General features: G+C 49.6%; 2 protein-coding genes and 2 pseudogenes across 2 annotated transcripts; 1 reads left to right on the forward strand and 3 right to left on the reverse strand.

Annotated features, from left to right (window-relative positions):
• Positions 1 to 1,891: 1,891 nt before the first annotated feature.
• On the reverse strand, positions 1,892 to 4,207 carry LOC136525554 (3-oxoacyl-[acyl-carrier-protein] synthase I, chloroplastic-like; annotated as a pseudogene).
• A 2,162-nt stretch (positions 4,208 to 6,369) lies between these two features.
• On the reverse strand, positions 6,370 to 7,704 carry LOC136525555 (agamous-like MADS-box protein AGL62; annotated as a pseudogene).
• On the forward strand, positions 7,598 to 14,222 carry LOC136527704 (acid phosphatase 1-like). The gene is made up of 3 exons (XM_066520513.1): positions 7,598 to 8,410; positions 8,716 to 8,925; positions 13,767 to 14,222. The coding sequence occupies exons 1-3, from the start codon at positions 7,908 to 7,910 to the stop codon at positions 13,942 to 13,944; spliced, it is 891 nt and encodes a 296-aa protein (XP_066376610.1). The 5' UTR covers positions 7,598 to 7,907; the 3' UTR covers positions 13,945 to 14,222.
• Positions 14,223 to 14,926: 704 nt separating this feature from the next.
• Positions 14,927 to 18,326, reverse strand: LOC136527768 (proteasome subunit beta type-6-like). The gene is made up of 8 exons (XM_066520607.1): positions 18,044 to 18,326; positions 17,228 to 17,304; positions 16,867 to 16,922; positions 16,639 to 16,711; positions 16,393 to 16,504; positions 16,033 to 16,106; positions 15,806 to 15,880; positions 14,927 to 15,209 (listed from the first exon to the last, which is right to left on the reverse strand). Exons 1-8 carry the CDS (start codon positions 18,180 to 18,182, stop codon positions 15,078 to 15,080), a joined length of 738 nt encoding a protein of 245 aa, XP_066376704.1. The 5' UTR covers positions 18,183 to 18,326; the 3' UTR covers positions 14,927 to 15,077.
• Positions 18,327 to 18,739: the final 413 nt, after the last annotated feature.

Below are 18,739 nucleotides of genomic sequence, written 5' to 3' on the forward strand. Positions count from 1 at the left end.
TGGGAAGGAAAGATAACATGCATTTTTTCATTACAATGTTGTAAACCAACATAGAGGCTGGTTATCATTACATGGTGCCTATTCTAGGCCAGCAAATCAATGACATGTTAGTGGAAAGAAGTATTTAATGGAGTTAGGACTCAAGAAACTAACACACTTAGATTCAAAGCACAACATTGGCTAGGATTACATTATAGGTAGAAAGAGCAAAAACTACAACACAAGTACGCCGCCTAACGCGAGGGGTTTATAAAAGAGTGAATTAGGATCCACTCCCCTTAGCCGAAACTACAACACATTTCGTAAATCTGGAATTACACGAAAGATTACACGGCATCGAACACTAAATTACACCGGGATTTAAAGTTATATGGTTAAGAGCAACCTAGTATAACCAAGACGTACTCCAGAAGTTGGGATAGACGAGGGCAATGGAGAAACAACAAGATAATGATTATCCAAAACATGACGTATGACCAACAGGTGAGCACATTTAATGCCTCTCCTTTACATGTAGAGATTTTTCACACGGGCAAAGATGCCCGCTCCTACAACTGCGCATGCCTACCGAGGCCACCTCGGTAGCAACGTACATACAACCCAAGCCGTCTCTTAGATGCATGGATGCATGTGTAAGTATAAATGTTCCTGCATGGTCGGTGAATTATTTTTATCTGATGGTAAGAAGGAGAGGCATTAAATGTGTCCTCCTCGCTGACTTGTTTTTATCTGATGGTAGCATGGAGGGGAAACATTAAATGTGTCCACCTGCTTTCGACACACCCTGCGTAGGTGAAGATATCGAGTGCTTTCAAATTTACTGAGTGAATTTCTAGATAGCTTAGGGAGGCACTCGTGCATGCATAGGAAATTTACTGCCTAGTATCTATTGGTAGTAAATTCATTAATATAGAGGAAGAAGGCACATGTGATGTAAATGCCTCATGTCATAGTAACTTTTTTATGTAAGGACATGTGAAAGCACACTGATGTAAATCCATATACCGTAGTAACTTTTTACATGCAAAGTACACCTACAGGGAAGCAAGCAAGCAAGGCCTCAGCATGCATGCAAAGTACACAAACAGATAGCTCATGCATGCATGCAAAGCAAGCAAGGCCCCAACAGCATGTACGCACACGTACTCGCATGCGTGCCGACCATCATGCTAATTAGGCACCGGCCATGCATGCTGAGAATCCACCGTCCCCTGCTACGCGCCACCGTCCATTTGCAGTGCCGCGTACAATCAACAGGGCATGCAAAGTACACCTACAATTTATATTGTCCTTGCATGCATGTTCATTCAATTTTTCGTCTACTTCATTGAATATGTCCACTTGCTTCATCTATCCACTGCCATGGAGGAAGACCGGTTATGACGCGCTTCATCTGAGTCGTGGAATTTCTATCTAACGCACCAACTAAATAGAACGTACGTGGACACCCTGGGAGACCGCCGATTCGGCGTGCCTTTATATCTCTAATAGAATGATAACGATTCATCATTGACCATCTTGTGAATTTTGGAGGGAGAAACTTATTGCTCGACCTTAAGCTAATTATGAGCACGTGAGGAGCAAGGAGTGAGGTGTGGATCATTCCATTCAACTCACCAAATAACCAAACAGAATATAAATAGTAAGATGTGCTAACAGGACCACCTTTTATTTACCTCTAACCAAACGATGTAAAAGTTCTTTTTACTTTATTAATAAAATCCACCCCTTCTCTCAAAAAAAATCTAGCAAACACGTAAGTCAGGCAAAATGGTGTAAACAGACCAAAATCCATCTTACAACGCTGCCGCACTAGTGATCTTTTTTTTCTGTCCAGTCCGTTCATTAGCTTCAACATCTGGTCCATATATACATACATGCATGACAAAAGGCCCTGTTGTCTACTGCGACGACCCAGGGAGATCGAATTTTCGTTTTCTCTTGATGCTGCCGTTTTACACAATGCATTACACAAACACAAACAAACAATTCTGTATGGGGACTTTTCACTATGGCTAAAAAACATCAAGGAAGGCATATATCATGTTCCACCAAAACATGTAGTATAGTGCTCTTGGCCACTCATAGCCATTCACAAGTCACCAGGGTATGGGCTTGAACGGTGCGAACACTGCCACCGAGTTGTGCCCACCAAATCCAAACGAATTGGAGATACCTGCATGCCAGAGGGAGGAACTCATCATCATCACCACTACACCAGTGCCAGACTTCCAGGGAGGGAGCAATTCAGTTCTGTACTTGTATGCATCGACAGTTCGCCACTCACCGACGTGTACCTCGTGCCGCTGTTTTTACCCCACTCACCGTGTCAAATTCATAAACTGCCGGCTCAGGATTCTGCAGTCGATAGAGCAAAGCCAATAAATAAATAAATATCACTACGCTTCCGGTACGTACAAACATCACATTTGTATAACAACAAGATAGAAATTCATTCGAAGCTTGATTCAATTTCTCAGGGACCAGTAGTTTCAGAGATGTAAATTTACTGAACTTGTATCTCGTTGCAAACTTACGAATTGGTTTATGGTCGGATGCACCCAGCCGGTGGTTATCGCTTTGACGGTAGCAATGGCTTCCAGCCCGCCGGCCGCGCCAAGGCAATGCCCGATCATGGACTGCAAGAAGACACCCACACAGATATCAGTTACATCATGCATCATGCACGAACTTCATGCCAAGTTTTTGCAGCAAAAACAGATCATCGTCAATTCGTCATGGCGCAAGTAAATACAAGATCGATCGACCACCTTGGTCGCGTTCATTTTGATCTGGGACGGGTTCTTGAACACCTGCTTCAGTGCCTTCACCTCTGCCAGGTCCTCGGCAAACGAGGAGGTCGCGTGAGCGTTCACGTAGTTCACCTGCAGCAGCGGATGCATGCATCTCAGATTCTCAGTGGATGGATCACCACGCAGCTTACTAACCCGTTCACGCCAATGCAATGGGCGAGGCATTTTGGCAGGCACCATACCTCCTCCGGCGCCACGCCGGCGTCTTCCAGGCTCCGCCTGATGCACGCCGCCGCGCCACGGCCGTCGGGCCTCCGGGTCCATCAGGTGGTGAGCGTCGCAGCTCGCCGCGCCGCCCAGGTACTCCGCGAGGATCGGGGCGCCGCGCCGCCTCCCGTGACTCGTCATCAGCTTGCAGCGTGGCAAGAGCCGCACGCACCGCACGACGAACAGTAGCGGCGAGCACAGACGCACGCACACGTTCCCTCGAGAGCGCGGCGACGGCGCGCACGTACCAGTACCTTCGCCCAAGACGAAGCCGTCGCGGTCCCTGTCCCACGGCCGGGACGCCGCGCCGGGGTCGCCGTTCCGCCGCGACAGCGCCCGCAGGGCCGCGAACCCGCCGAGGCAGACGGGCGCGACGGCGGCCTCCGCGCCGCCCATGACGTCGGAGCGGCCTAGCCGGATCTGGTCCGCGGTGCTGTGGAGGCAGTGGTTGGACGTGGCGCAGGCCGTGGAGATGGAGTAGTTGGGGCCAAGGAAGCCGATCCCGGCGTCGATGGAGACCAGCGCCGACGCCGCATTGGGCATCGCGAACGAGATGGTGCAGGGGGAGACTCCCTCGGCCCCTTCCTCATGAATTCCTCCACCCCGGCGGAGAATGTCGTCGCACCGCCGTTGCCGGAGCCCACGACCACGCCGACGCGTTCCTTGTCGATCTACGGGCCGCTGCGATGGTTAGAATAGATTGGTGGGGTCGGCAAAGCGGTGAGCGAACCGCGTGCCTGGCGTGTGATCGGCCGACCTTGTACATTGCTCTAGGAGCCGAGGGCGAGGCCGGTGGACGCGAGGGCCTTCCTGGCGGCGACGAGGGCGTAGCGCTGGCAATCGTCGAGGCGGCGGTCGCTCTCGTCGTCAATGTGGCCCTCGCAGGAGAAACCGCGGATCTGGGCGGCGAAGTGGGTGGAGAACCCAGAGGCATCGAAGCGGTCGATGGGGCCGGCACCGCCGCTCCCGGCGAGGAGGCGGTCGTAGTAACACCGACACCACGCCCATCCCCGTGATCACCAGCCGCTTCTTCGGGTTCGACTCCCGCCACGGCGTCCGCCGCGGGGCAGAGGTTGCGTGCGCGAGGGCACGTCGGAGCAGCAACGCCTGCCTCCGCCTCCAGCGTGGGAGGCCACCATTGCTCGCCGCGCCGCGCGCGCGCCCGACCCGCGCCGCTGCTCCACCATGGCCGCTGCGCGCTGCCCCCGCGCCTCCGCACCACGTCGGTGTGGGGCCCGCCCTACGTGCCGACGCATGCCGGCAACGTGAGCAAGGCCTCGCCCGCGCTGGGGGCCTCCTGTGTCGGTGGCCGCTCCGATGGACCCGCCACGGCGCGGCATCACCACGCCCGCTGCGCGCTCTCCCCGCGTGGGGCCCGCCCTAGGTGACGACGCGCGCCTGGCAGCGTGAGCGTTGAGTGGTGCCTGGATCCACTGAAAGAGGATACTGGGGGAGCTAGAAGATGGAACCGAACCTGAGGAACACCCGATCGACTCCATGGCCGGGCTGCTGTCGTTCGCCACATCCCACCACCGTACACCGGCATCTCCATCCCGTTGTTCGTTGTAGCCCGCTAGTCACTCGACGGGAGCAAGGACGCCGTGGGTCGGAGGAGCGGGTCCACGCCGCTGCAAGGGGCCATCGTGGCTGCGGGTCAGGCCGCACCGCAGCCAGGGCCCGCCTCTGCCGGGGAGCCGAGCGCGCGTGGGGGAAGGGCTGACGCCGCCGGTCGGGGAAGGGGCGGATTAGCGCCGCCGTGGATCGGGGAAGGAGCGGGGCCGTGCCACCGTGGGTCGAGGAAGGGGCGAGGCCAGCGCGCCGCCGGTCGGGAAAGGGTCGGGGACGGGCCGCGCGCTGCCATCGGAGGGGGAGGGACGCGGACGCTAGAAGAGCCGGCACCGACATCGAAGCTGCTGTCCCATGACGCCTCCTCGCCGGTGGGGGAGCGGTGTAGGCAGCACCGCAGCAGGCCTCCACCGGTGCCTCCTCGCCGGATGACATCTGAGACTGAAAAAGAGAGAGAAACGTGAGCATTCAATGGAACTGGAGGGAGATGAGAAGGGCGGGGCTTTTTTTGCGGGCAACCAGCTATTCGTCAAGCAAGCAAGTGTGAGCAGCTTTTGCATGCATGCAAGCAATGGCCCTAGCGGCATGCGAGGATGCGTGCCGACCACCATGTAGCAGGCGCCGTACTTCATTTAATGAGTATAGTTGCAGCTGATTCATCTATCTCATCTGAGCCGTGGAATTTTAATCTAACGCACCAAACAAAAAGAACTGACGTGGACATCCTAGAAGGCCGCCGATTCGGCGTGCCTTCATATCTTTAATGTGTAACGACGGTCGTGGAATTTCAAGTGTAGCACGAGCAGGCCTTCCTAGCACGCCTGCCGGTAGCTATGGCCTATAGCTTTGTTTGGTTACGTTTCGGTGGTGCGGTCAGCTTCCACTTAGTTGGGCCCGTTCGTTTCTTTAAAAAAAATAAAATAAAACACTGTTCTATCTAATTTATCGTGAGAAAAAATAATAACTCAACTAAAAAAATAAATTAAAAAATACGGATTATAAGAGAAACAAACTGTACGCTGTCTCCTTAACTTGCCTCTATCCGGCCAAACAGCCAGGACAGAGAAATACCATAAGTCACGTCAACGGTGTGATGCTTGCCCACCGACCATCGCGTCGGTCACACCAGAGCAGCTAGGGACGCCCACCGACCAAGGGCCTGTTTAGTTACACCAAAATCTCAAAATTTACACTATGTAAAAAGAAGATTCCTCGTCATATCAAACTTGTGGTACATGCATGGAGTATTAAATGTTGACGAAATCAAAAACTAATTGCACAATTTGGTTGTACTTTGCGAAACGAACGTTTTGAGCCTAATTAGTCAACGTTTGGACAATTATTACCAAATAAAAACAAAACGACACTGTAGCTACAGTTTCGGTACAGTGATCCTGCCGCCGCCAATTCGGCGGAACTAAACGAGGGCCAAAGAATTTACCTAGTACTCCGTACGTCACCTTGTTTGCCCGATGCCGCTAGGCCGGTTTAGGTCCGAAATTTTTGGCGGAATGTTACTGTAGCAGTTTTCGTTGTTATTTGATAATTAGTGTTCAATCATAGTCTAATTAGGCTTAAAAAATTCGTCTCGTGGATTTCGTCTAAACTGTGTAATTAGTTTTATTTTTTATTTATATTTAATACTTCATGCATGCGTCTAAAGATTCGATGTGACGGAAAATCTTGAAAATTTTGGTATTTTGGGAGGGAACTAAACAGGCTAAGCGTACATGTAATAATAATAATAATAATCAGAAGGATCAGTTTTGTGTCTGCCCTGACACTACTGAGGCACCAATTTGTCGGCGTGGCGTCGCAGCACATTGTCCCTGAGCCGCTTGAGAGCGCCGCCGAACTCGGGCAGCTCCGCCTCGCTGAGCGCCTCCACGTCCGCCTCCCACCAGAACCGCCCCACGGCCGTGGCCTGCCACACCTTGCCCGCGACGGCCTTCATCAGTTCATCCGCGCCTCCTCCGCGTCCACGAGCTCCCTGGCCTCGTCCCTCCGCCGCGCGGTCGCCTCCGCCCCCTCGCGCCCAGCGACGGCGGCGTCCTCCTCGAGCGGGACGACGGCGGCGAGGCGGCTCATCAAGTGGTCCACGGACGGGGTGCCCATCGCGAACACGTTGCCGCCCCTGCGCCTGGTGGAGGAGGAGCGTCTGCCGCCCGGACGCGCCGCCGCGGCGACAGGGTTTGGGTTCGCGTCCTGTTTATGGGAGAAGATGACGATGGCGACGTGCGCGCCGCAGAGCAGGTGGAGCTCGGAGGCTTTCTTGAGCAGCCCGCCCTTGCGCTTCTAGAAGGTGGAACTTTGCACAGTGAAGATTCCCTATTGTAGCATTTCGCTTGTATTTGTGAATTATTGTTTAAACATTGACTAATTAGGTTTAAAAGATTCGTCTCGCAAAGTTAAAGTAAACTGTGCAATTAGTTTTTTATTTCGTCTACATTTAGTACTCCATGTATGTACTGTAAGTTTGAGGTGACGGAAAATCTTCTTTTTGTATAGTGCACTTTTTAGAAGTTTAGAGGAACTAAACAAGGGCTTAGATGATTGTTGGATTAGCTGCCTCATGGATCTTTTGTCCTTCCTATATAGTGCAAAGATAAAGTTATTGGTTGTATTTTTACTTACCATAAATTGCTTGATTTCTACTCTACACTTTTATGGTAATAAAGATTTGGAATTTAGCAGCCTGTTCGCTTACTCGTAAACGATCGTAAATTTCCAGCCAGAAACAGTGTTTTTCTCTCACACCAAACCAACCAGCAGTAAATAATCCACGATACGATACGGCCTCCCGAACAGATGCGATATCTCTACATCTCTATGCCTCCACTAGCAGCAGCTTCACGCGGAAGCGACGCCGACACGGCGCCAAGACTTGTGAGCCCCGCCCGACCAGCGCACACAACCAATCCGTAGCCGGCACGTCAGCACCGTCCCAACCCCACCCCACCCCACACTGTTGCCCCGACCCGAAGAATCCTCCTCTTCTCTTCTTCTCCGACTCGCAGCCCTTTCTTTGCTTTCCCCAGACACGACGAAAAGAGAAGAGGACGCCTCCCTCCTCCGTCCGCTGCTCCTCCTCCCTATTTAACCCGTCTCCACCGGCCATTGCCCGCTCTTCCTCCCGAAGTCGCCGGGAGCCACACGCATTCTCCTGCCTCGCGCTACCATCGCTGTCATCACCCCCCGCCTATTTACCGCCCGTGTCGCCCCCCGCCGCACGCCTTCCCACCCCCGCGCCTGCCTGCCTGCTCCCCGACGCCGGGGGCCCCCACGACGACCCGCCCCCGCGCGGTGATAGCAAGCCGGGACATGGCGCGCGGCGGCCTCGCCCACCTGCTCGCCACGCTCCTCCTCTTCCTCCTGCTCGCCACGCCCCTCGCCGTCGGAGCTTCCGAGGCAGAGGCGGACCCGGCGGCGCCAGCGCAGGGCGTGTCCGAGGCGGCGGCGGAGCAGCAGCAGCACCTCCTGCCGCGGCCGCTCGTCATCGAGCTCCCGTCGGCGCGGGCCGCGGAGGAGCACGACGCCGACGCCGACGACGTGCCGCCGGACGTGCGCTGCGCCAGCTGGCGGCTCGCGGCGGAGGCCAACAACCTCGCGCCGTGGAAGGCGGTGCCGGCGGAGTGCGCGCAGCACGTGCGGGACTACGTCACGGGCGCCGCCTACCGCTCCGACCTCGAGCTCGTCGCGCGGGAGTCCGCCGCCTACGCGCGCGCGGCTTTGCCGCTCGGCGACGATGGACGCGACGCCTGGGTGTTCGACGTGGACGAGACGCTGCTCTCCAACCTCCCGTACTACGCCGAGCACGGCTACGGGTGAGCTCTCCTCCTCTCCTCTCCTCTCCTCTCCTCCGTGTCCGTGTCCGTCTCCACCTCACGCTCTCGCATCCCCACGTCCACAAAAATGGCAGAAATTTACTCACGAAATTCCACAGAAATTTGTTTGTTAGGTATCGATCACATTGCGCATTCAATTCCGCCTTTCGGTACGTCGTACCAAAAGGAGAGAAAAAAAACCTTTACGCACGAAACCGCAACGAATTAGTGGTAGGCATCAGCTGCTCCATCGGAATTTGGTAGTGGTCTCACATGTCGTGCTTGATTTTAAATTTAATCCGCAGGGCTGAGTTGTTCGACCACCACAAGTTTGACGAGTGGGTGGAGAGGGGCGAGGCGGCCGCCATCCCCTCCAGCTTAAGGCTGTACAATGAGGTTCGCGAGCTCGGATTCAAGACCTTCCTGCTCACGGGCAGAAGTGAGGGGCACCGAGGCGTCACGGTGGAGAACCTCAACAAACAGGGGTTCCATGACTGGGAAAAGCTCATACTCAGGTACACCTCGCACATTAGTTTCAGTCGATTCCTACCGTTCCAAGCACGTGCTTCAATCTTGTGTGCTAGTTTTTGTGTTTGTTACATTGCCTGTTGGTTCTTCAGAATAATTAGTCTGAATGTCTGATAAAAAAATGTTTCATGAATAATTCAGTTGCTTGTAGTGTTCTTCATAGCCTGTGTGAATAAGAGATGTATTACAATGACTTATTAATAAGGAGTATAGTCTAATGCTAAGAATTTAAACTCCCAAAACACATTACAACATCACCGCCCACAGCAATGCACTAGCATTATCATATATAAGCAGATTAAGTTGTTACTGTTCTGTTGCACTCAATTCTGATTAGGTGCTTAAGATCCAGATATTTGATACCACTATGCTGTTGATGACCATGTCCAAAAGTACGGGGACATTTGGTTCTTTTGCTGCACCTCGCCTCGCCTGCTTACACGGAAATCGAGACCTCGCCCAGGCCAGCGAGCCGATTTCGCTCTCTCTCATGAGCAAGCCAAAACTAGCTTGCACAAGCTCCAAGGTGACTAGGGCAAAGAACCAAACGGCCAGCCTCATTCAGGACCTTTGCTGGACAAGGTTAAATAGTACCCAGCGAGTATACCTGGGCATCGGGCCGGCCCGGCCCGGCACGGCACGGTCACGGGCCGGCCCGGCACGATGGCTATCGGGCCATGGAGGCACGCCGTGCCCTGCCGCATCGGCCTGCGGGCCTGGCCTTCGGCCCAGGCACGGACCTGTGGGCCATTTTTCGTGCCGTGCTGGCCCGTGAGGCACGGCAAAAATAACAGGTCGTGCCAGCCCACAGCCCGTTAAATCTAAAACACCTCCAAATAAACATCTCAATCCATTCAAATATCAAAAAGAGCTGTTTTGTGCAATGCTGCCTCATTAAAAACCTACCTAGGTAAAACTCATCCTTGTGAGAAACCCTAGGCAGGAAAAAAGAGTGCAGCCAGCTCCAAATGTCTTAATCTTACATAGTTATTACAGACCATTGTTCAAAGGTTCAAATGAAAACTAAGCAAGTGAGTGAGGGACACATCCACTCTCAACTCACACAAAAGTACTCCAACACTCCCAGCCAACCAATGCCACTGTCAGCCACCAGATCCATCATCTTCACCTTCTGGTTCATCCAGGAACAGATTCTCGAATGCATCTTCAATTTCCTTGGTATCAGCAGCTTCATGTTGTTCCCTCTTCTCTCCTAGCTCCCAGTCCTTCAACAAGGTCAGCATCTCAACATGTTCTGGTTTCAAGCTCCGGCGCCGTTCTTCTAGGATCCTCCCTGCTAAGCTGAAACAAGACTCTGAAGAACAAGTGGAAACAGGAACTGACATAATATCTCTGGCCATAATAGCCAGGATAGGATAGGTTAGTTTGTGGTCCTTCCACCACAGAAGAATGTCAAAACCATCCTCATAAGCAGTTATGCAGTCGCTGTCCAAATAGCTTGAAAGTTCAGAAGCAGTAGAGTGAGAAGAAGAACAGGCAGTGCCACTGGAAGGACCAGGCAGACCTGATCCTCCAAAAATTACCCCCCAAGCCTGTTTTCTCTTACCAGTGGGTGGGGTAGGACCAGCAACCCTTTAGACCTGGTTGCACCAAACTTTCTCAAATATTTCTCAAACATTTTATGCAACTCAGTTTTCAAATCAGCATAGTAAGTAGTGTAATCAGTACCAGTATATTCAGTAAGTAAATGGAGGACCCTTTGCATACCTCTCAGCTTAGCTCTAGGGTCAAGAATGAATGCAAATGAGTATAAGAGAGGAATGTCCTTCCAATACTTGAGAAATTTATGTTGCATAGGGTACACAAAGGGTCTAAGATTAACATCTCTTTCACATGCATGCAAATGAGTTGCAATCTCCAGAACATGGTGCAGCACAAGAGGACTGGTAGGATAATAAACACCAGACAGTGTAACAGTAGAGTCATAAAATACTTCTAGGAACTCCAATATTTTCCCAGCCACGTGCCAATGGGCTGAAGACAACAGTGCAGAACCATAATTTGAATTTATGAACACAGAAAATACTTCACTGTAAGGAACCAAGTGTTTTAGCATGAGATAAGTAGCATTCCATCTAACATCCATGTCTAAGCCAAATTTTCTAGGTCTCATACCTTTAGCTTCACAGTAGTTTCTAAACATAGCAATTCTTTGATTAGAGGAGTTCAAGAAATTAATTGCAGTTCTAAAATCCTCTATATAAGGTTTGATTCTTTTTAGTCCAGATTTGACTATCAGATTAATAATGTGACAAGCACAGCGTTGATGCACAAGACTGTAACCAGGTGCAGGATCATCAGGTGCAGGATCACAACCAAGATAACCAGCAAACATGGGTGTCAAAGTTTCCATAGCCTTAGCATTAGAAGATGCATTATCTAAAGTGATAGAAAAGATTTTATCAACCAAGCCATACTCCTCAACAACAGATGCAATGGAAGCAGAAATGTTTTCACCAGAATGCTTAACTTGAATCAACCTAAGACCAACAATCTTCTTTTGCAATTCCCAATCAGCATTCACATAGTGAGCAACAACAGATATGTAATCCTCTTTAGCATTACCAGACCATATGTCAGAAGTCAAAGCAACAGATGCAGAAGCATGCACACAGTTCCTAATCATAGCACGACGTTCAGCAAATAACTTATCCAGATCTCTAGTGGTGGTTCTTCTAGATGATCTAACAAATCTTGGGTTATGAGAATTTTTAATATATTCCTCAAATGCATCAGTGTCACCAAAACCAAGAGGAAGATCAAGCCTAGCAATCAATCTACACAGTTCAGTTCTAGCAACAGCAGGATCATAGTTCCAATTATGCAAAGACCCATCAGCATTAAAAGCTAGTCGGGACTGAACCCTAGAAGCATTATTAAGTTTCTGTTTGCAAGATTTTTGGTGCCTAAGAATGTGACCAGTACCAGCAGTAGATCTAGCACTCAACACAGTTCTACACATCTTACATATAGCTCTAACACGCACATCGACACCATTAATCTTCTCATAAACCTCCTCAAAGTCACCCCAGCACTGAGACTTGCGCTTACCAAGTCCAGAAACAGCACCAGAGGAAGGAGTACGAGTACCATTACCATCAGCATTACCATTAACACCAGTGTAGTTGGAGTGGGTGTTGGAGTCCACCGTCCCTGTCCCCGTTGCCCCTGCATCGACGGCATCGACGTCGATCGCCGGCTGTGTCCCGCGGGTGGCGTCATCAAACACCGCAAAGGGGTCACGGCCGTCGTCGTCGTGCTCTGGGGACAGCCCAGCCGCGACCAAGTCATCGTCGCCAGTCACAGGGAACATGGCACCGTCGCCCTGCGAGTCACACGCCATGGGGCCCTCGGCCGCGGACGGCTGAACTCCAGCACCGTTCCTCAACGGTGCGCGGCTACGGCTTGGCCGCGGTGCCATTGCCCGTCGTCCGTCTACGCCAAGGCTAGTTGACGACGAGGCATCGGCAGCAGACCTGCAAAGAAAAAGAACACGCAAAGAAGAAAAGGATGAGAAAATGATCCCAAAAACAAAATCAAAACACTGAGAAACGTATAGATCTAGGGGCTAGGGTTAGGGTTACGAATGGGGATGGACTTGCCTGCGCAACCGGAGCCGGATGAGAAAATGATCCCAAAAACAGAATCAAAACACTGAGAAACGTATAGATCTAGGGGCTAGGGTTAGGGTTACGAATGGGGATGGACTTGCCTGAGCAACCGGAGCCCGGCGCCGGAGAAGACGAGGGCCACACAAGGGCAAGACGGGATTAAGAAGGACGGCGAGCGACGGTGCAAGAGAGACGGGGAGGCGGACTCACATGTTCATCGACAAACAGAGGAGAAGGAGTAAAAAGGAAGACGGAGATGGACTGAGGGAGCAGGGAACTCAGGGAGAGCCGGAGAGGTGATGGAGCGGCGGCGATATCACCAGATCCAAGGACGACGGTCGCACCGGTGACGAAGATGGATCGACGAGAGGAGGCGAAGATGGACCGAGCGGGTGTCGAGTGCGGCTGCGGTTGGGAGGCGAATGGGATTAGGGTTAGGGTGTCGAGTGCGGCTGCGGCCTGCGGTTGGGAGGCGAGGCGAATGGGGTTAGGGTTAGGGTGATGGAGCGGCGGCGATATCACCGGATCCAAGGACGACGGTCGCACCGGCGACGAAGATGGATCGACGAGAGGAGGCGAAGATGGACCGAGTGGGTGTCGAGTGCGGCTGCGGTTGGGAGGCGAATGGGATTAGGGTTAGGGTGTCGAGTGCGGCTACGGCCTGCGGACTGCGGTTGGGAGGTGAGGCGAATGGGGTTAGGGTTAGGGGCCGGCCGGGGGAGGGGGGGGTCTCGGTTATATGGGGAGCCGGCCGGGGAGGAGCCGAGGAGGCCAGGAGGGTTCTTGGGCCGCCGGCCTGCTTGCCTGCTTGCGGGCCGTGCCGTGCCGGCCTGTGGGCCTAGGGTTCGGCCCAAGCACGGCCTGCACCCCGTGCCGTGCCAGCCAGGGCCCATTAACCTTCGGGCCGGGCCAGGCTTGGGCCGGGCCTAAAGAGCGGGCTCCGTGCCGGGCTCACGGGCTCGGGCTTTGTGCCCAGATATGCCAGCGAGAGAACCAAACGTGCCCATCTACTGCCATGAAATACCTACTATTAGTTAAGGGTCAGAATCCTTTTGGTTGAATACTGAACCTGACATCTTCTAACTAAACTCGGTCATATTTGTCGCCTGCGCACTTTGTATGACCTAGTACTATTCTTCAACGTTCATTGTTTGTTCATGTTGGAACCCTGAGATGTGTCTTTTCCCAATATACAGGGCAGCAGGTGACCGCAAGAAAACCGCTACAGTCTACAAATCAGAAAAGAGGAAAGAAATGGAAGAAGAGGGTTGCAGGATCCTAGGCAACTCCGGCGACCAATGGAGCGACCTGCTGGGATCTTCCATGAGTGCTCGGTCTTTCAAGCTCCCTAACCCGATGTACTATATCCCATGACAGAAACTGAAAACAGGGCGGGTGAAAATGTGCTGCGTTTATTGGATGCACATTCTACCAGGCCCAATTGAAATATAGTGCTGACTGATGATGGAAAATGAAAATAATTTCGCAATGGAATTTAAACTGTACAAATGCTTCACTACTAACTTCGTGTAGTATACATTATTGCCTGTAAGTTCGACTGTAACGATGACATGGGAAGAGTTACTTTTACGAATAATTGATGCATTCAGGGATACTCCATCCCTAATTATTTGTCGCTATGGCTTTCGTGCCAGTCAAACAAACTTCGGTAACTTTGACTAGATTTATAAATAATATTAGCAACATTTGTATCTCTAAATAAATTTATTATAAAAATAGATTGAATGATCTATCTAATGATACTATGTAATATAAATATTATTTTTTTGTATTGTATATATTTTGTCAAAGAAGGGTGGGCCTGGTGCAAGCGGTAAAGTCTTACCGCCTGTGACTGGAAGGTTCTGGTCTCGTCGCATTGCACAGGAGAGGGTAAGGCTCTCTGCACTGGGCACACCCTTATATATTTTGTCAAAGTTGAATTCGTTTAACTTCTCGAAAAACAAGAACAGTTAAAAAGAGATAAGAGGGAGTGCTCAAGTTGAAAAGTACAGGATCATAGTTTCTGCGTAATCATGCTACTGGCAGTAAAGGGAGTTTAATGTTCCTTGAGGCAACTCTCAATTAAACTAATTACTGTAGCGTGTATATTTTCAATTCACATGTCACCTTAATATTTACGTTCTAGCTAAAGAGCATCAGCAAGGGACTGTCCGTCAACTAAAGCAGGACAGAACGCCTTCTTGTAGCAGATATAGAATGGCTGCTACGAGGGATGCATTACTGATGCATCGCCGCATATGATGAGTTGGCGGCTGATGAAATTGTATGCTCGCCAAATACAACCACAGCAGTAGCACGCTAACCAGTACACATTAACTCAAAACACCAACCATTCAGCTAAACAGGAATTTACTAAGGTGTTATAACAATATGTAAATACTCAGGTGTGACAATAGTTAAGCAGGAATTGTTCCAATTCTTCGGTTGAAATCAAGAACAAGTCAGATACACTGAAAAGTTCACAAATGAAGTGGAGGGCAAATTCACTGCACCATGGGATCAGGGTTCCCAGCAGCAAGAATATCAAGCAAAGAGTTATGGGGCTCCAGCTCATCGTGCCACAGGGGTAGCTTGTCGCCAGGGTAAAAATTCCTCTTCACGCCATCGGCATTTATCTGCAGCGTAACCAAATGAGTTTATTTTGATCTAAAAAAGGTTAAGCCAAGAGAACACAAGCATAGGAAATGGGAGTAAGAGATAAGTATAGGCAAAACACAAGCACAGATTGCAGGTCACTGCATTCTTGCAGACTGAACATAATTTTTTTACAAGGTAAACCTCAAGAAAATGAAAACTGAGCAAATAGATAGAATTCACTGAGTGGATGTTGTAAGCAAGCAAATGAATCAACAGAAGAGTAAATGGTATAGTAGTCTAGCAGCATTGAGATAAGGCGCATTCCAATTGATCTTGTACCTTTGTTCTAATTCATTTTGGTACAATCATTTTTTTTTTGAAACTACAATCAATTTTATTAATGGACAGAAGAATGTATAGCACCACACAAGAAGTTAAATGATCAAAAGCTACAATTTTCAGTTACAGCTTATTGAGTTTCACTCCGAAAGCTATCAAAAGCATCATGCTAGATATAAGTGCCAAAACCATCATAAGACAATCCATGACACCCAACTAGTTCAGGTGATTGCTACGTTTCAGTTTCTGGAGGGAACTGAGCATGAAAATTTGCACAAAAATAGAGAGAACTTACAGTAACTGTACGGACAACCCCTCCACTAGCACCATCACGGGCCATAGCAAGTGAAACTACCTTCACCACAAATTTCTGTATATATGAACAATAGAAACATATTAGGAACACTGAGGCTAGTTTTGTACTCTATTCGCTTTACACAATTAATAACCTTCAGTCATACTACTACACTAGAGAGCATCTCAATTCCAGGATTCTAAGTAAGAAGGAAGTTGGCGACATACCTCTGCTTCTTCCTGGCTCATTCCCTCTTTCCATTCATGATCAAGAAGGGCATATAGGTAACTGGAACCTGAACCTGCAATTCAGAGATAACATTGTGTCAGAAACAATACCTGATGTAGCATACACTCAAGAAAAAAGTAAAGGTCATTTCTCAGCAAAGCAAGTTTTTTTTTTCATAATAACAAGATTTAGAGTATGAACACTCAGATATCATGTACAACTCAAACAGTAAGTGATTTAATTACTAGATCACTAGCCATAGCACAAAAGGTATGTCACAGCAAAGAGAATAATGGAAGTAGCATTGAAATACTGACTTGAAAGAAGGGAACAATGCAACTTTATGGGCAAAATTATACCTCCAATTGCAAATGGTTGCTTCAAGATCGTTCCACCAAGAGGGACCGAGAAAATTTGGCCTCCCTCATACTTATCCCATCCTCCAACAATCATGCCAGCTTGCAACATGTTCTGGATATCAATAACAAACATTCATTTTTGTAGTTCAACAAGAGTTTAACATCAAATTCGGACACCAGGTGCTTATCAATGAGGAAAGTAAAAGAGCGTTTTAACAGTCTGTGCTGGAATGCTATGGAACATACCTTGTTCTGATAAGCTAGCAACCTAATCAAGTTGGCTGCAACTTTAACAGTAGCTGGTTGTCCAAGCTGGATTCTGCACAGAAGGGTAACTTTAGCATCAGCTACCTTGCATGTCAAATATCTCAAGTAATTGTATACCATCATATTTATCAAAGTTAAGTATCATTCAGTATATTCATTTATCAAATGAGAGATTAATGCTAGGTTGTGTATGAAGAACAAACTTACGTGTGTTGGTGGAGGAAATAACGTACATAGTCCGAAATGACTTGTGTATCAGCAGCCTGTGATAAAATTAAAATAGCAAGAGTTTAACATGTGAACTAAAAACTTGCAAAAAGGAATGTGCCATCTCTGGCTACCATGCAAAGGAGATTCTATTATATAAGACAAAACAAGACAAGGTGGTATAAAAACAGCAATGAGAATAACTACTAACTCTTATGTTGTTTGACTGGTTCAGCTCAACAGTATATAAGCTGTCTACCATCAAGGAGTGTCCATTAATGACTTGTCTAAGGGACAAAATGAGAAGTTCCTACTCAAACATCCTAATACAACAATAACATTGGAAGACAACGACACTTACAGATCCAGAGCGACAGACATACACATTGTCTGTCAGTTGAGTAATCTTGTCTGAAGCACGGTTGGCTACATACATTCCTGAGTTGGAGCAGGCAACAAAAAAAAAAATATTAGCACTTGGCCAAATAAATAAAGAATATATCAGCTTACTAATGAAATCTATTTGGTGGAAACAGGATCAAAATCATTTTTCTGGACTAGTACGAGTATTGACTCTTCAAGAACTTAAGGAGGCACGTTTTAATCAACAGGATTTCATCCTTGAACCAAAGCGAGCACATAATCTAATCTGAGCCATCGTACATTTAACATTTCCATAAGAACTATGATCACAGTTAACATGGCCAAAAAAAAAAAAACTTGTAACAGTGGGTGTTAGTTCTAGTTTAATCATATGCAATACAGTGCACAACTCAGAGTAGGATCCTACAACTTTTTCTTTCAGAAATAAAGGCCGAAACACATCCATCAATGATATGAAGAATTAAACAGACTGCAGAGGAGAGCCAACTCCCCTCAACATAGGCTGAGGCTAGTACCCAAATTCCTTCTTATCTCGCAAGTCGCAACTAAGTGACTAGCAGCGAAACAAACAGGCCAATTCGCCCAATCTCGCCAGTGTATACTAATCATCAACCTAACAGTCAAAGTAGAAAGGCAGCACACGTCACGGCCGCTGACATCGCCAGCCACGCCTCAATTCCAACGATCCAAGCGAAACCTAGGCCCGCAACGCCATCCCGGCGCCAAATCTACCCCTACCCGCGGTAGGATCTCCTGCGGCATACACAGATCGATAGGAGCCAAAGGGCGTTACCAGTGCTGGTCCTGGAATCGGCGCCGAGGACGACGCCGCCCTCGTAGCAGACCCCGACGATGGTGGTGCCCATCCGGTGCTCCCCGGTGGTCGGGGCCTCGCCGGCGGCGGAGGAGGAGCCCGTGTGCGAGGCGTCCATGGCGGGGACGGCGAGATCCGCGGCGACAAAAACCCTAGTCGGCGAGGTGAGGCGGAGCGGAGCGGTGGTGGTCTCGATTCAGGGGAGCGGCGTATCGGATTCGTATATCGTTTTGTTTCCTCGGCTTTGGCCTCCCTCGCACGAAAGAAACCGAGAAGGAGAGAAGGGGACGTGTTAGGTTCGGTGTTGTGCTCCAGTTGGGCCGGACCTAGTCAGTAATGTGTTAGTGTACGTTCAAGCTTGGGCCAACGTATTACTCGGTCTACGGGCTTATTTGTCGGCGACTTATCATATCAGGTGCAAAGGTCTACGGGCTTATTTGTCGGCGACTTATCTATGTAAACTTAAAAACTACCCATTAGAACCATTGGATGCTGATCTAATGGATAGGGTGAGAGGACTTAAACATAAAAAAAAGGATGGCGGGTGGGGGGTTTAAGCACAAAAAAGTCCCACATCTCACCCCATTCATTGGATCAGCATCTGGTGGTCCTGATTGGTAGTTTTCAAGTTTACACATGTTATTTGGTTTGCACATGATATGTTGCCTTATTTGT

Source organism: Miscanthus floridulus, chromosome 19 (genome assembly GCF_019320115.1).
Source record: "Miscanthus floridulus cultivar M001 chromosome 19, ASM1932011v1, whole genome shotgun sequence".
Taxonomy (NCBI): Eukaryota; Viridiplantae; Streptophyta; class Magnoliopsida; order Poales; family Poaceae; genus Miscanthus; species Miscanthus floridulus.

Excerpts from the sequence above, each read along its gene's own strand:
- LOC136527704 (XM_066520513.1), top strand. The coding sequence starts at position 7,908 with ATGGCGCGCGGCGGCCTCGCCCACCTGCTCGCCACGCTCCTCCTCTTC. Across the intron at positions 8,411-8,715 it reads TACGCCGAGCACGGCTACGG|GGCTGAGTTGTTCGACCACC; the intron begins GTGAGCTCTCCT and ends TTTAATCCGCAG. Across the intron at positions 8,926-13,766 it reads TGGGAAAAGCTCATACTCAG|GGCAGCAGGTGACCGCAAGA; the intron begins GTACACCTCGCA and ends CCCAATATACAG.
- LOC136527768 (XM_066520607.1), bottom strand. The coding sequence starts at position 18,182 with ATGGACGCCTCGCACACGGGCTCCTCCTCCGCCGCCGGCGAGGCCCCG. Across the intron at positions 16,712-16,866 it reads TATTTCCTCCACCAACACAC|AATCCAGCTTGGACAACCAG; the intron begins GTAAGTTTGTTC and ends CCTTCTGTGCAG. Across the intron at positions 16,107-16,392 it reads GCAACCATTTGCAATTGGAG|GTTCAGGTTCCAGTTACCTA; the intron begins GTATAATTTTGC and ends TCTGAATTGCAG.